The sequence below is a fragment of the Amblyomma americanum genome, chromosome 9, assembly GCF_052857255.1.
Source record: "Amblyomma americanum isolate KBUSLIRL-KWMA chromosome 9, ASM5285725v1, whole genome shotgun sequence".
Classification (NCBI taxonomy): domain Eukaryota; kingdom Metazoa; phylum Arthropoda; class Arachnida; order Ixodida; family Ixodidae; genus Amblyomma; species Amblyomma americanum.
In genome coordinates this window covers 35855525-35870940 of record NC_135505.1, presented here as the reverse complement: position 1 = coordinate 35870940, position 15416 = coordinate 35855525, and the positions used below count along the sequence as shown (strand labels likewise).

Sequence of the window (15416 nt, the reverse complement as noted above, 5' to 3'; positions counted from 1 at the left end):
TTCTGGTCGCCGAGCTGTGGTGGCCGTAATGCATGCGTTGCGCGATCGTTCGGCGTCACGGCGTGTATGTGCGCTTTTTTAAGTGTCGCAAGGCCCAGAAGGACTGAAACTGCGGTCGACACTTCGTATTTTACTTCGCTACTTCGTATTTTACTTGCTGGGACTGCATGAATGGATGGAACAGCAGTGAGGACACTGCCCTGCAATCCTTGCGTTCTCGTTATCTAAATGCGTGCATTGCAGTTTTCAATTCATTCGCACGAATGCTGAGAGCATAGTTAACTGTACCGATTCTTAGATATAAAATATAGGCCGCAACGCGCATGCTCCCACATTTGGGCCAAATAACCTACGCGTACATTCAGACCACTTGCACCGTGATTCAGACATTTCTTGAACAGTGTCATGCGCCGACACTGCGAGATTATGCCCGCCGTGTAGAGGACATGGTTAACTTTGGCCGACTGGGGTTCTTCAATGTGCAGAGAAACCTCAAGGGCGTTTCCGTATTTCGCCTGCATCAGAAGTATTGCCTCGATCTGCTGCCAGAAATAGAGCCAGGGTTGTTGTGGTGCGTTGTGGAACGCCTCCACCGCTTTACGAATGAGTGCAGGGACCGAAAAGAAGCCATGTGTCCATTTGCGACGTTTTATTGGCTAGTGCAGCGCACTTTGGGCTACGTGACGCGAAAATGGTTACTGCAAATTGCCCTGCCATTCCACCTGCCAAGTGAATCTTTTATGCTGACGCCGATGATGATGAGCTGTTGTCTCCCTGAAGGAAAGACCAGCATGACCAAGCAGGGGCAAAATACTTACAGGGCTCTAAACTGGATTTGACGGGTGTTAGTTGGGAAGAATTGCAGCTTGCATAGTAAAGCGACTAGTTGACTTGAATTATGTTGGGCCACGAAATATTCCATCCAGCGTTCGAGGGTCCGGTGAATTATGCAGCTGCATATTTGTTACAGTCGTTGTCGGCATTTGTTCTGTCTTTTGAGTCCGACACGTTCTCTGACACCAAAATGTACAGCGGGTGGAAATTGGCCCCGAGATTGCAGGCCGAAATTAACTGCTCCGCTGCACCGCTGCCATTGTATCTACAGGCAACGCAGAGCAGCTACAATATGATGTACGCGGACCAGTAAAAAACACAACAAAACATTAGCATCATGAAAGGCAATGTAGACGGAGCTTGCACTTGAGTTCCAAGTTTCATGGTAGAAGAAGGGCATGTTCCTTGATCAGCTGACACGCATTATGTGCTCCAGCCATATGTGCGCAGTTTCTTTTGAGAGGCAGCTGAAGGATCGGCGTCTTTTTGGATTTCACAGGCCGTACCCGACAGCAGTTCAACAGCGGTGGGGGCGGACCATTTGCTAGGCTGCTTGGCAACCGTGTCTGTAGACTGTCTGTGTGTAGGAACCTTTCTTGAACGTGTCTGTTTTGGGTTTGTCAGCTATGACAAACAAACCAGAGCAAAGCGAACACCAGGGACGGAAACGGAACGAAACTGACAAGCGCTATCTCGAAAGTGGGGTTTATTGATGAAACACGCAATGAGCGTCACTTATACAAGTTACTTTGAAAAAAAAAACATAAAAAGCAGTACCCCCTCCTCTCCTCGGAAGAACAATGAATGAAGGAGTGCTACTTCTCAAAGCACCAACAAATATTGCAGCGTTCTATGCAGGTTATTGAATACGTTGTGAAGGAAGTGCCTAGCGCCAGAACGAAGGCTTTGTCGGACGCCAAGAAAAATTTTTAGCGAGGTTAATTTCCCAGGAAGTGTGGGCGCGAAGGAGGCCATAATCAATGCACTCCACGACGGTCCTCGGCGTGCGCCTGCAAGGGAGCACATGACCTCTGCTGGCAAAGTGTCTCGAAATGTCAAGGAAACAGGTGGAGAGAGGTCAATGGTTGTCGTAGGAGGCCGTAGGTCATTCGACGGACGGTATGCTGGTAAGCCGTCGACCACTCGGAGCTGTCAAAGAAAGTTCACCAGCGTGGTTGGTGGAGGCAGACGCCGCAGAAGTGTCGACTGCAGGCCTTTGGAAGGAGGTACATCCCATCAACGAAGGACTTCCTCTCGCAGGTAGTTGTTACGGGCGATAACCTGATGCTGCAGCGTGAAACCGGTGCAGGCAGACATGTGGCAGGGTCGCCTTTGAGAGAGCGTGGCGTTGGCGCTGGGAGGACACGTTGTGAATTAAGAAAGGAGACGACTCGCTTTGCTCGAGCCAATAGACCCATTACTCAAGACAGAAGGCTGGAAAATGAACGTCCCCCCGAAAGCTGCAATTGTAGATGCGTGGACATCGTGATGTGGAGGGTTCTGGCTTGAGTCAGTAACAGGAAGGCCTTCAGGTGAGAAGCTGTGGTGGTGTTGCGGTTGAGGCGGCTTCGAAGGCACGGCGTCAGGGAACGGGGGTGAAGGTAACACCTGCATGACGCCGTAAAAGCAGAGAACGGCACCTTTGAAGTTGTGGTAGTTAAGTGCCCAAGCTGGTGAAAGAGCAAGGCGAAGGAAACCATCTGGCGGTAAGGGGTCACGGACGAGGACAGCCTGCAGGCTACTCGCTACGCAAAGCCGGTGATGTAGACGGTCGCTTTCACCTGCTATAACCAGACGTCTGGATGGGGTTCAAACTTCATAGATCGGCGGAAGAACAGCAATGGGCTTGCGAGTCCCACCATTTGGATCCAGTGTCATGGCATGGCGTACGTGGCGGAAGGTGTGGCGGCGAAGTGCAGGAAACCAGAAATTAGGTGCAATATTGTTAGATCTTGAGCCAGTTGGCGCCGTTGCGACTTTGAGGTGGTCCCGTAGCGCTCGTCACCCAGTTTTGTGACAGAGCGTTGCCAGCCTTCTAATCGGTAGCGAAGACTCCGAGTCAGGTGTCGGCGAGAATAACAAAAGGGATTGTGTACACCATGTACAGTACATTATACAGGACAAGATCGGCAAGGGGGCCGAGAGCTAACCGCAAACGCGGCTGTTCTCGCAAGGCGACGTCCGGCGAGGCTCCAACCCGTCACACATCTCACTCCCCTCGTGAGCGGCACTCGGCTCACGGTGGGTCGGTCTCTGTAGATCGGACTCGGTGCATCGGAGGTGCTCTCCAGGCGACAGCGTTGGGGCTTATATAGCCCCGAGGAACGGTTGTCACTCAAACGGACCAATAAAAAGCCAGCACCTGACGGCCGTCCGAGAGGTCCAACCAGCGACCGCGCTGGCCTCCCGCTTCAAGTTCTGCCGCGTGCGGTGACTTCCAGGGGGAAAGGGAAACCGGTGCCTGGCTGTCTAGCAATTTGCTGCACATTTGGACATGTCGCTCCCCGATGCTTCTCCATAGGCTCAGCTCACTGGCGGCGCTGCATCTTAGCTTGTCAAGGGAGCGTTAGGGCACTGTTGCCTTGCGGCGAAGCACCGGGCTTGTCCAAGGGCGTTCGCAGGAGAAATTTTGCATCTTTTAGATTTAGAATCCGGGCTGGTTGTCCCGGCACAACAGCATCCCCGCCATCAGATAAAGAGCCGGGAAGACGAGCTGCTTCCACGTGGCTCGGATGCCAGGCGCGCACGTTCGTTAGGCTCTTCCAAGATCATGTCCAGTGTCCGGACGCCAGGTAGCTTCATGTGCCCAGGTCCAACTCACCGGGACAGGACCACTGCTCACAGCGTTGTCGCCAAGGCACCTCGCCCGGCTTCGCTCGGGTCGTTCCGATGCCCTTGCTTCTCGCCACTGGTCATGGTTGGTCGTTCTGCAGCTTGCAAAAACCGACCGGCAAAAGGAAACACCCTACACGAGCAAGTGCCCTCTGTCTCCCATCAAACACCAGACAAGGCCATAATCCAAATTAACCTAGCTAAATAGCTATCCCCCGTTTTGCTCCCATTGCAACAAGAGGCAGGTGTACGATCTGGTACACAAGGTTCAAACAATCTTTTTTCAAATTAACAACACGCCAAAATATCAGGAACCATTATACTTAATAATAATAACGAAAATAGAATGATCCCCTTGAGATCACCATGACCGAAAACACACTACTGAGAAACAAATGAGGTCATCCATTTTTGCGCCTATCTTCCTGCGAACATGACAGGTTTTTGCGAAGTGAGATAAGGTAAGTAACGAGGTCACTGAAAAAGCGAGGCCTAGAATGCACGGCTTCGAGCATCTGCGTTCGCGTTCAACCCTCCCTTCTTATAACGGACGACGAGACTGTGCTGCTAAAGGGGCATGCTCCACCTCAGCAAACGGCCGCTTTTACCCCAGCAACTAGTTACTTAACCAAATTTGAGGGCAATGCTCCGTTTCTACAACAAACCTAGAACCGGAGACATAACCAGCAAGCTTCTGAACTGGCCACACAAAGCAGGCGCACTCTTTTTCAGAGGAACTGTATGCCCCTTCCCTACAACTTAGTTTGCGACTCAAATATAAAATTGGTCGTTCATGACCACCAGCAACTTCTTGGCATAGCACCGCTCCCATGCCGCGATCACTGACCTCGCATTGATTGATGAAACCTTCCGAAAAGTCTGGTGCCGTCAGAACCGGCTTATGGCTCAATTCTTGCTTCAGCATTTGGAACGCATTTTCTTTCTTCGAGTCCTGCGTTACCTTAACGGGCTCCGACTTCCGAAGCGCGTCTGTTAGCGGGCTGGCAAGGCCAGAGTAGTCTCTGACACAGTGTTGGCAATAGTATTCAACTAAACCTAAAAGGGCCTTATATTCGTCTTAGTGGTTGGACGGGATTATTACACAATAGCATCTACATTGATGTCGGAAGGTCTACGCTGGCCGCGTCCCACCACAAGGCCCAAACAAGTCACTTCACCGCAACCTAGGTGACATTTAGCTGGTTTCACAGTGAGGCCTGCCTCTTTCAACCTGCTGTAAATGCGCACATCTTGCACCATAAACAGTGTCGAGGCAGAGATATACTAGGATGCTTAATACAGGGGAAAGGGTAGCATCTTAAGGAGCGTACGCCATTTACCTAAGCTACAATGCCTAACAGAGGCTTCGCCCATATTTCAATGTCTGCGGATGGTAGCACCTAACAAATACGGCAAGTAAGTTCACTTGAAAAACACGTAACAAAGCTCACATAAATAACCCAAAGTATACACGAGGCTTCCATGCGAGTGACTACGCCACAATTGCCCATGAGTTCCTTCGCTATACTTCCGGGCGTGAGCGCCTGCTCTCATAATGAGCAGCTCAGCTAAACGTAAGCCAAGTGCATGCTGGAACACAATTTGCATCGAGCCGCCGCGGTGGCTGAGTGGTTACGGCGCTCGGCTGCCGGCCCGAAAGACGCGGGTTCGATCCCGGCCGCGGCGGTCGAATTTCGATGGAGGCGAAATTCTAGAGGCCCGTGTACTGTGCGATGTCAGTGCACGCTAAAGAACCCCAGGTGGTCGAAATTTCCGGAGCCCTTCACTACGGCGTCCCTCATAGCCTGAGTCGCTTTGGGACGTTAAATCCCCATAAACCAAACCAAACAATTTGCATCGCACCTCAACATAAGCGATATCATGAAAGAACAAAACATAACAAGATAAGCACGCTGGTGAGATTACAGCTCTGAAAGAAACTGATTGTTGCTAAAGTGCTCATTTGCACTATGAACTGTGCAACACTTAGGTTACATAATGAGCAGACGTTTTTAGGCTTTATTATTAGGGCAAGATAACACGAAAACTACAAAACACGCTCAGGTAAAAGAATGAAAACTTCGTTTGCCCTATCTTTCTACCACCCAGAAAAAAATGAAAAGCAAACAACACATACAGGGAGCACACATTCCTGCAATCCTCCATTCTTTAGCCGTGCCCGGCGCGGACGTGTTCGGACGGCTACACCACCAGCCGGCCCCTCGGAAAAGTTTAGAGGCGGATTAGTTCCGCCTCTCCAGGACATGTGCCCAAAGCCTAGGAAGCGCTTCTTAAGCTTAAGCCAAAAGGGCGCTTCCTCCTCTCATGGTTCCCAGCAGGTTTCCCAAAACTGCGGTTTCGTGTCCCCCTCCCACTCAAGAGCGTTCTGTGGCGCCCTTTTGTCTGGCGACTGCGCGCCCTTCTCTGCAGCCCACTGCTCACCAACTGTCCAAGGACTACTCCTACGGTGCTCCAACCGTGACGGAAGTGGCTTTCGCATTGCAAAGGCATGCTTTGTCAAATTGGCTTTCCTGCGGCGCCTCGAAATTCTTGAGGGCCGCGGTGTCAGTGTCGGGCAGTTACGGGGTTGGCTGGCCCGTAAACGCACAAGCGTCTTGATCCGCACTGTTTTCTTTATAGCGCGACTGCCCAAAATAGTTTTCTTTGAGCGCTGTCGCATTTTCGAAGCAGCCCTAGCGGATCTGTTCCGCGCGCCTCCAGTTATCGCGGTGCCGTCAAGTGCGAAGCTGTAAGCCCGCTCCGCAACATCCAAACCTAACCCATTAGTTCCGAAAGGCTCGTTGCGTTCGCGATTTTTTTTTTGCGTTGCAAATCACCCTAAACCGTGCTGTCAGTTCCAGGTAATAGCTTTTCGGAACATTTGTACACCTCTGCGATTTTCTCTGAGCTCGGTTCTTCACTTTCTGGCGATTGGTCACGGGCCGCTGCGAATCTGCCGTCATCTATCCTCAACGAACCTTTTTCGAGTGTCTCACCAGTTGCGTTCTGATGAGAATTTCTCCAGCCTATCTTACCCTGAGCTGCCTCAGCCTCGACCTTCTTTTTCAAATCGGCATAGCTCTAAGGGTCTGAAATTTCCTGGTGACGCAATTCTTGGTTGCCAGCGTGCCCAACCAAACCGTCGGTAGTTTCTTTGTTACATTTGGCGGGGCTGCAACCTTTTCCCTCTGCTTTTGAGGCGCTATCAGATCCAGCTTTGTTTATCTCCTCTCCAGTCTCAGTGAGCGAGACCGCTGTGATTTCACCGACATCTGATGCTGTGGCTAAATTATCCGAAGGTAGGGAGGTTTCCTCCGTTCGCGAATGCAGCGTGTCCCGCTGATACAGCAGAAGCTACATCTGCCAAGTACGGACTACCTTCCTCTGTGCCGCACTGGCAGGGCTGATCTACAGCTACGCACCCTACCTCTACGCCACGGTCATCGGGACCATCCGCATAATCGAGCCATTCTAACACGTCGGCTTTAAACTGGTACGCGGAATCGAAGTAAGAATGGCGACCTTCATAATCGCACTTTTCCTGCAGATCCAGCGCGGACAGCTGATACTTCGTCAATAAAATCCCCTTGAGCTCATCGTAGCTGTCTGTGCTCCCGTCTAACAAATCTTTGACCATCTCCGACGTTTCGCTGGAAAGAAGAGCGACCAGCACCTGTGTCCAACCATTCCGTTCAATGCGTTTTTTCTCGCAGATGCTCTCAAAATCCGCCAGATACTTCGCCATATCGCCGGCGATCACGAAGGGCCGCAGCCTGTTGCTCGAGTTTTGACGGCTAGCTTCAAGTAGAACAGATGTTTCATTCCTCTCGAAACTCATCCACTGCGCTTCAAGCTCCAAGTCCAACAGTCTCATTGTGCGAGCATGCTGCTGTCTTTCTGCCTCTTCGCGAGCAAGGCGTTTTTCACGCTCCTCGTGACGTCCCTTTTCTTTCTTGCGACGTTCCTTCTCCTTCTCGCCACGTTCATTGATAACCGCCCAGGCCTCTTCGGCTTCCTCAGTCGTAACGTCCTCAATCCTCATGACCTCAATGATCGCATTCTTTCTTTTTGCTGAGCCCTACTCATTGCCGAACTCCTCAGAAATTTGAACAAGTTCTTTCACCTTGTACCTCTCCATCGTTAACACCGGCCTCTTGCTGTTTACCGTTTTTGAATACAGTTGCCGTGCGCTACTATAACGCTACTAGTGAGACACGTGCAAGCATTTCACACACTGCCCTGTTTGCCCCCTCAGGATCCCCTGGTTTTGAGAATACTCTCACTAGGCTTGAAACACACAAGGTTAACCGAATGCAACACCAAATCCTTGTCTATGTTACTATAACCTATGTCAGAGAAAGTCTGGTGTTTGAGGTAAACTCCAGGCACTCACCGGGCTGAGGTAGCTGATGCCGGTCATCCAATGTCGCGACTTTGAGGTGGTCCCGTTGCGCTCGACACCCGTTTTGTGACAGAGCGTTGCCAGCACTCAAGTCGGTAGCGAAGACTCCGAATCAGGTGTCGTTGAGAATAACAAAAGGGATTTTGTACACTATGTACAAGTCATTATACAGGACAAGATCGGCACGGGGGCCGAGAGCTAACAGCAAAAGCGACTGTTATCGCACGGCGACTTCCCGCGAGGCTCCAACGCGTTACACATCTCACTTCACTCGTGTGCGGCACTCGGCTCACGGTGGGTCGGTCTCTCTGTAGATCGGGTTCGGTGGATCGGAGGTCTCTCCAGGCGGCAGCGTTGGGGCTTATATAGCCCCGAGGAACGGTCGTCACTCAAACGGACCAATAAAAAGCCAGCACCTGACGGCCCTCCGAGAGGTCCAACCAGCGACCGCGCTGGCCACCCGCTTCAAGTTTGCCGCGTGCGGTGACTTCCAGGGGGAAAGGATAACCGGTGCCTGGCTGTCTAGCAATTTGCTGCACGTTTGGACATGCCGCTTGCTAATGCTTCTCCATATGGCGATGCTGCCTGGCAGCGCAGCATCTTAGCTTGTCAAGGGAGCGTTAGGGTGCTGTTGCCTTGCGGCGCAGCACCGGGCTTGTCCAAGGGCGTTCGCTGCAGAAATTTTTCTTGTCGATTTGGAATCCGGGCTGATTGTCCGGGCACAACGGTGCATGTTGAATTTGAAAAAAAGGGCGTGTCTGCGAGAACACAGGCACGCATACGCAAGAAAAAAGTGGTAGTCGCGGGCATAAGCAGGGCTTTCGAATTTTGGACTTTTATTTTTCAAGAAAAACAGAAGCGGGCTGCGCTCTGCTGGTTGCGGATTTTGGGGGTTCTCCGTGGGCACCAGAAATGCGGGCGCAGTGGTAGCCACTTTATTGTAGTCGAAAGCGGGCAGCGACAAGGCGAGGCCTTGCTAGCCGAGAAGCGACGTGTCCTAGCTGTTAACCGACTTTGAGAGCTCTCCCAACGTTCGATGCACGCGCTCGCCAGAGCTACGCGCTCCAAGCTGGCCTTCACCAGTACGGCAGGAGCGATGCCGTGATGATGATGGATCTATGCAGTCGAAACCAAAAATGTATTTCTCCTTCAATAAAATTCATGTGCATCAGAAAAAGGACGATAAAAAGCAAAAAAAAATGAAGGTCGAATAAATAGTGGGGCAAATGGCTTGAGCTAACAACGACTAAACTCTTAATACATGCTGATACTTCGACAGTAATGCTCAAAAAGATCGTGTTGTGCACTTTATCAAGTCAATTTACCGGGATTAAAAGAGAGAGAGCGACATTTCAATGTTTACGGTAGAGGTGTGCTTGGTAGTCAACCTGGTAGGCTACTCCAAATAAAGGTGAAGGAAGTGGATGATGAAAAAAAAACTTAAGTGTGTTATTTTTTTATTTTTTTATTTACAGGCTTGAGGCATAAAATAAGCTTTTTTAAATCAAAAAGTAAGGATGTTAGCAAAAACAAAGCAACAAACAAGAATACAAACACGAGTAAAAAACTGCAACGTACACAAAATGCATTTTAATGGTTCTGGTTAGTACCAATCTCGAATGATGACAACGTGTCTGGTTGTGGAACAGCAGCTCGTAGGTTATTCCAGTGGGTGAAAATTCTTAGGAAAAATGGGTAGGCGTAAGAATGGTGGTGTGATTGTGGGGCGCGGTATTTATAATCATGCCTTCTTAAATTCCTTAACTCTGCTAAATTTAAGTATTGTGCTGTGTCAATATTACAGACATTCCTTGATAAGAAATAGGAAAGTTTCAGTCCAAGCAAGTTCCGGCAGTCTGCTAAAAAAGACAGCTCCAGGGAATTAAAAGCATTTGTGTAACCGAATCTATTCGTGAATATTTTGATAAGATAAATCTGGCTGCTCTGAAATGCACTGCCTTGGGTCTTTGAATTACACTGATTTGGAAGGCGTCGCAGATAACACTGTAATATTCTAATCTAAGTTTCATGTATTTTAAGTAAGTTATAAGTTTTGCAGAATGAGAGACGAGTTATAATTTCCGACCCAATAACCACATTTTTTTTTCTGGAGTTGAACAAATATGGTTAACAAGAGTACTCCAACTTAAGACAACAGGTATGGCTATTCTTAAGTATTTGGCTGTATCAACAGTTTTTACTTCGGTAAAGCTTAGCATGTAACTATAATGATGTGCATGTTTAATATTGTTAGTTATTTTCAAGACGACTCTTTTATTAGAGCACGTCCGATCCGCGACATTCGATCCTTACGTTCTATGTTGTATTCTGGGGCCAAGATTTCACAATCATGTATTTCTAGATGCAACCATGTCTCGCTCACAGTAACCACTTGTGGAGCGTAACTCGCAAGCACAAATTCCAGGTCCCCAGTCTTTCTGCCAAACTTTGAGCATTAAGGTTTACTAGACGGAGGGAATCCGTTTCCGGTTTTGATTCGGTTGAGTCTTTTGACTTCTCAGAAGATGCGCCTTTATCGCGACTAAGTTTGACACGGCACTCGTTTGCATCATCCCAGCAGTATACATCGTCATCTATCACTGGCTTATCCTACTCGTTCATGGTGGGTGAACGGTGCAACAAAGGCGAGACAAAGGCAATACAAGCACTGACTAGCAACTGAGTTTATTGAAGAAACAAAAGTGGTAATATTTAGTGAACGTGAACAATAAAACAAAAACAAACGACAAAAAGGAGGTAAACAACCTATTCTATCTGCAAGTCAAGATATTTAATTTCCTTCTCACTTAATGTCACAGAAGAATTGCTGATGCACTCTTCTCCTAGATTATGAATGTGATATGCTTCCATGATTTCTCGGGTCTCATTGTTCTTATGGTAAAACAGCACTTGTGTCTTCTTGTAGAATGGTTCGCATTTGAATATTTGGCAGCGAAACTTCGTCTCAGGAGCCGGGCCATATTTTTCTGGTTTTATTTTATGTTCTTTTTCTTTTTCACGCTTGCACTCGCTCCTAGCGCAATGAGCGGCAACATGGCAATAAGGGTCATTTTTTCTTGCGCATTCGCGCTGATTAACCTCTTATTCAGGCATCTGCCTGCTTGCCCAACATAGGCGGCACCGCACTTGAAGGGTATCTGGTATACAACGTTTTCTGTGCATCAACGGAAGGCGACGCATGTCGAACCTGGCAACCGACTTCTTTGTTGGTTGAGCCTGCGAAGCTTGTTTGCTCATGGCATTCAGTTATATAGGGGCACAAAATGCGACATTGACGTCGTACCTGCCTGCAACCTTCTTGAAGCCGTGTGACATGCGATGCTTGTAATGGAGTACAGCTAGTCTTCTTTTCTCCTTTCGCTCATTAGATTTACCGCTCTTAACACTTTTAAGCAGCTTTTCTGTTTATTGTTTTTTATTGTAAACGTTCACTATATATTACCGCTTTTCGTTCTTCAATAAACTCAATGGCTAGTCAGCGCCTGTCTTGCATTTGTCCTGCCTTTGTTGCGCTATTCACCAACCATGAATGCTTGCCAACTCGCCCAAATGTCAGCTTTACTCATTATCAGACTCGAGGCGGACACTATGGCCTTGATCTTTTTGCTCTTTTGCGGAATCCTAGAGTAGCTTGCGTTTCGCTAGCGTTTCATTCAAAAAGTTGTTTCTCACGCTTATTTTGCTACCCTTCGGCTTTTACAGTTCCTAAAGATTTACAATTTTTCCTTGTGGTGAAAAACCCTACGAGTTATAGGTCGGGGTTCTTTGCTCTTTTTCTCTCCGATTATGTGTATTCGTTTTACACTATTCAAGGAAACACCCAGCTTTTTCTCGAGTACTTCAAACAGTACTACTGTTCTTAGAACTGCGATCGTTTCCTTGTCATCTGTGCCACACATCATCTTAGCTTCAGGCAAAAACGTACATTTGCCTAACTTTCAATGTGACGGTATGCTGTTATGATTGTACAAAATATCAAAACGTCAAAGCTAATTTTTAAACTTTCCGCACTCATTAATCAAGATTTTCTAGCTTCCGGAAGGGAAGACGCGAACAGGGAAAGCAGAAGCGAAAGGAACAGGGAAGCGAGAGGTTCACCAGAGAGCAGTGTTAGCTTTTACCCTGGATTCGATAACATTCGCAGAAACATAATTATTCCGAACCGTAATGAAGCTACAGATATTTACTTCAACATTTGTCATTAGCAAGAAAGTTATATTGTTAATAGCTCAAAAATCTCACCAGACAGCATTGGGGAATCCTAAAAAAAATTGCAATCAGATACTTTTTAAACTCAGTCAAATCCAGCTATAGCTCACATTCGGAAGACCACCTTTGGCTGGTGAGCCAGGCAAGAGCGACGGCAAAGGCCACTGGGCTTCTGGAATGAGGACTCGCCCAACTAACTGTCATATCCTCTATGCATTAAACGCTTTCTCATTCAGTAGCGCGTTGCGCAGAACAATATTGAGGTGCATTATGATACCTATTTTGGCAGTCTTGTAGGAGGTTCTTTGTCACGAGAGGTAGTGCTGTTTACAAGCAATGACATTGAAAGCGTTTCATTTTGCGCGATGATGACAATGACAATAAAAATCACTAACATAACTGCTACAAATGCGCAACCTATTTCACAGGCAGGAAGACGAACGGTGCTAAACAACAACAACGCTCCTCAAAAGAGATTGCCTGACACACTGAACAACGGATGGGTTGTGCGGTTCTTTATGTACGCCGCAGAAATTGGGTAAGCACTCCAGACGGCCTGTGCTATTTTCTCGAATTAAATAGCAAAATAAGGGCCTTTTTTTGGCTTGTCAAAAAGCAGAGTGCGATCGCCTGACTTTGAACGACATTGTTTTCTTAGAAAGGTTGCTCATTTGCAAAATGAGATCAAATAACTACCGTTGTGCTTCAGTGGCGTGAGCGTTCTTCCGCTAGTTCGAGTTCGCATTTTAAAAGCATGCTCTCGTAGCTCATTCCTGAGTCTCGCGCCGCCGGCGTCAGGCGTGACCGCAGAACACATAATAGACATTTTTAGCATGCCGTGTACCGTGTTTCCTTTAGCGTTACCGGAGAACCGGGAGGCCGCCCGCTGCCAGTGCGCATGCGCAGATTGCCACGGCGGCGCAAGATGGCGCTACGTACCCGGCAGCTGTATGCGCTCCTGCCGCATAGGGACCAATCAACGCGTTCTCACCGGGGGTGGGCGGGCTCCCGGTATTCTGGTAACGCTAACAGAAACACGGTGCGCGGTATGCTGTAGGTTTTTAGTGACAGCGCTCCAACGTACGGCGAGCCAGGAGCGGCACACCCATAAGTTCTGGAGCAGGAGCGCTCTGCTGCACCTTTGTTATTATGTTTAGTACGCCGGTAAGGAGGTCTGGTGTGCCATGCTGTCTAAGGCGACGCATGCTTTAGAAAAGTCGCGAGTCCAATGCGTTAAATTGCCGTTAAACCCATAAATGATACGGCTTGCCAATTATGGCCGAAAAAAATCAATTTGATTGGAATTTTTAAAATTTCGACAAAAAGCTTTCAATTTCGGAACCTGGATGACTAATATCTCGGCCAGTAGGTTGCCTGAGCAAGACGCTTGGTAAGGAATATAATCGGGTCGAGGAAACAAGCCAGTCATAAGAGTGAACATAAGCAACTATGGGCAAGAGCTGGATAGCACTAGGTGGAAAGAACACTGTGCGAACACATGAGAACCATTTGAAGAAATTAGCTGCGTCCTCAAGCACGCAGATAACGCGGGCCGGGAACATTCAGCTGAATGCCACTCTTGCAGTCTTTGAAAACGCGAAACCAAATATTCCATCTCGGAACGAGACTGCCTTGCGATTGTGGACTTACATGGAAAGCCTTCCACTGTCACCACAGACCACTTTGCGCTTGAATGGCTGTAGAACACTATTTCAGCCACCACCCTCATCGCAGCGACCCAAGCAATGTTCGTTCTGCGCTCGTGTGAGTGTGTGGGTGTCTTGCGGCGCCCTGTTATTTCGCGCTGTTCAGAAGGTGAACGTAACGCACCAACCATCCGCAAGAAAACACTTCTACCAAAAATACTCCAAGGCCGTTTATTTTGGTGGTCCCTTAACATTGAAGTTAGGATAGCAATAATGAATACCTCAAGGGAAGTAGTAGAACCGAAGCCCACGTACTGTCCATAGCTTCAATGATACTGCACCTAACCGTTGAAAACGCAAAGCGACGTTCATCCTGATGGACAGAAAGAAATTGCCATCGTTACAAAGGCAGGAATAAAGCATGTCTTTCCACTGCACTGTGACTGGTTTTTCTTGAAAAGATTGTGGGTTTTCTAGCGCGGCTTGGACCCTGCACTATAGGCCAACACCACTCCGCTGGCTCGAACCAAAACTGTGGCCGCGAATAACAGCACCGCCGAAAAATAGCCCGCAGGCAGAACCGCTGATTGAGGTCTCCCAAATTTGGTCGGCCTCCCTCCATCGCGTGCAAACGGCAGCAGGCAGACAGCAGGCGCGGGAAACAGTTTTGCCCGCCTTGACCGATGAGGTCCCATGTATCACATGACAGCTGGCCAATATTAGAAATCCTTGGCAAAGCATGACCCTAAGTAGGGCCATAGCTTCCAATGGCTAAGTTATATTGGCTGAACCACTGCAATGATGGCCGTGGCTGGCTATCCTTTTAACAGTATTGGCTGAGCCGTCATAAAATCCTTACGATCATGGGCCAGACTAGCCAAAATTTTCCAAAATATTGTCATAGCTGGTTGTGCCACTTAGAATCATAGCTATAACGGGCCATGCTAGCCAGAGTTCCCCCACTGTTTGCCGGCATTGGCTATGCCATCCTTGAAAGCGATCTATATTAACCTAGCTTTGCCATCACACATACAGTGTTAAAAATATACTGGAAAACGCAGGTGAACCTAGTGCCATCGGCTAAAAAAACATGGCAACGTTCAATATTTCCACAGCACAGAGAGACAGCTTATGATTTTTTGAACTCGTAAAGGCTTGAGCTCTCTGTAAGAGGTTCGAGACCTGTATATACCTGTTTCATCTCCGTTGAAAGCAGATGTTTTACGTTGAACCTTGAGGTCAAAACGCACGTTCCTACAGCACATTATAGTATTCGAGCAGCATTAGAGCAGTAGCACTCTGCTATTACTCAAATATTACTACTGCAATTCTATCGTAATAGCCGTACATTATGAAAAATCCAGGCGCTAACAAACACCGACACAGGGGGGACACAGCACGAGGGAGTGACATCTTCGTACGCAGGGTAACAGACATAGTCAAATTGTTTAAAGATAGTTGTATGGGTCTCA

General features: G+C 48.3%; 1 protein-coding gene across 1 annotated transcript in view; it reads left to right on the top strand.

Moving 5' to 3' along the window:
• LOC144104068 (uncharacterized) overlaps positions 1–15416 on the top strand; it is a 194725-nt gene that overhangs the window by 42038 nt on the left and 137271 nt on the right. The window contains exon 2 of the mRNA XM_077636856.1: positions 12727–12836. Within this exon, the coding sequence (XP_077492982.1) occupies positions 12727–12836 (110 nt within the window). The remainder of the gene's footprint in view (positions 1–12726; positions 12837–15416) is intronic.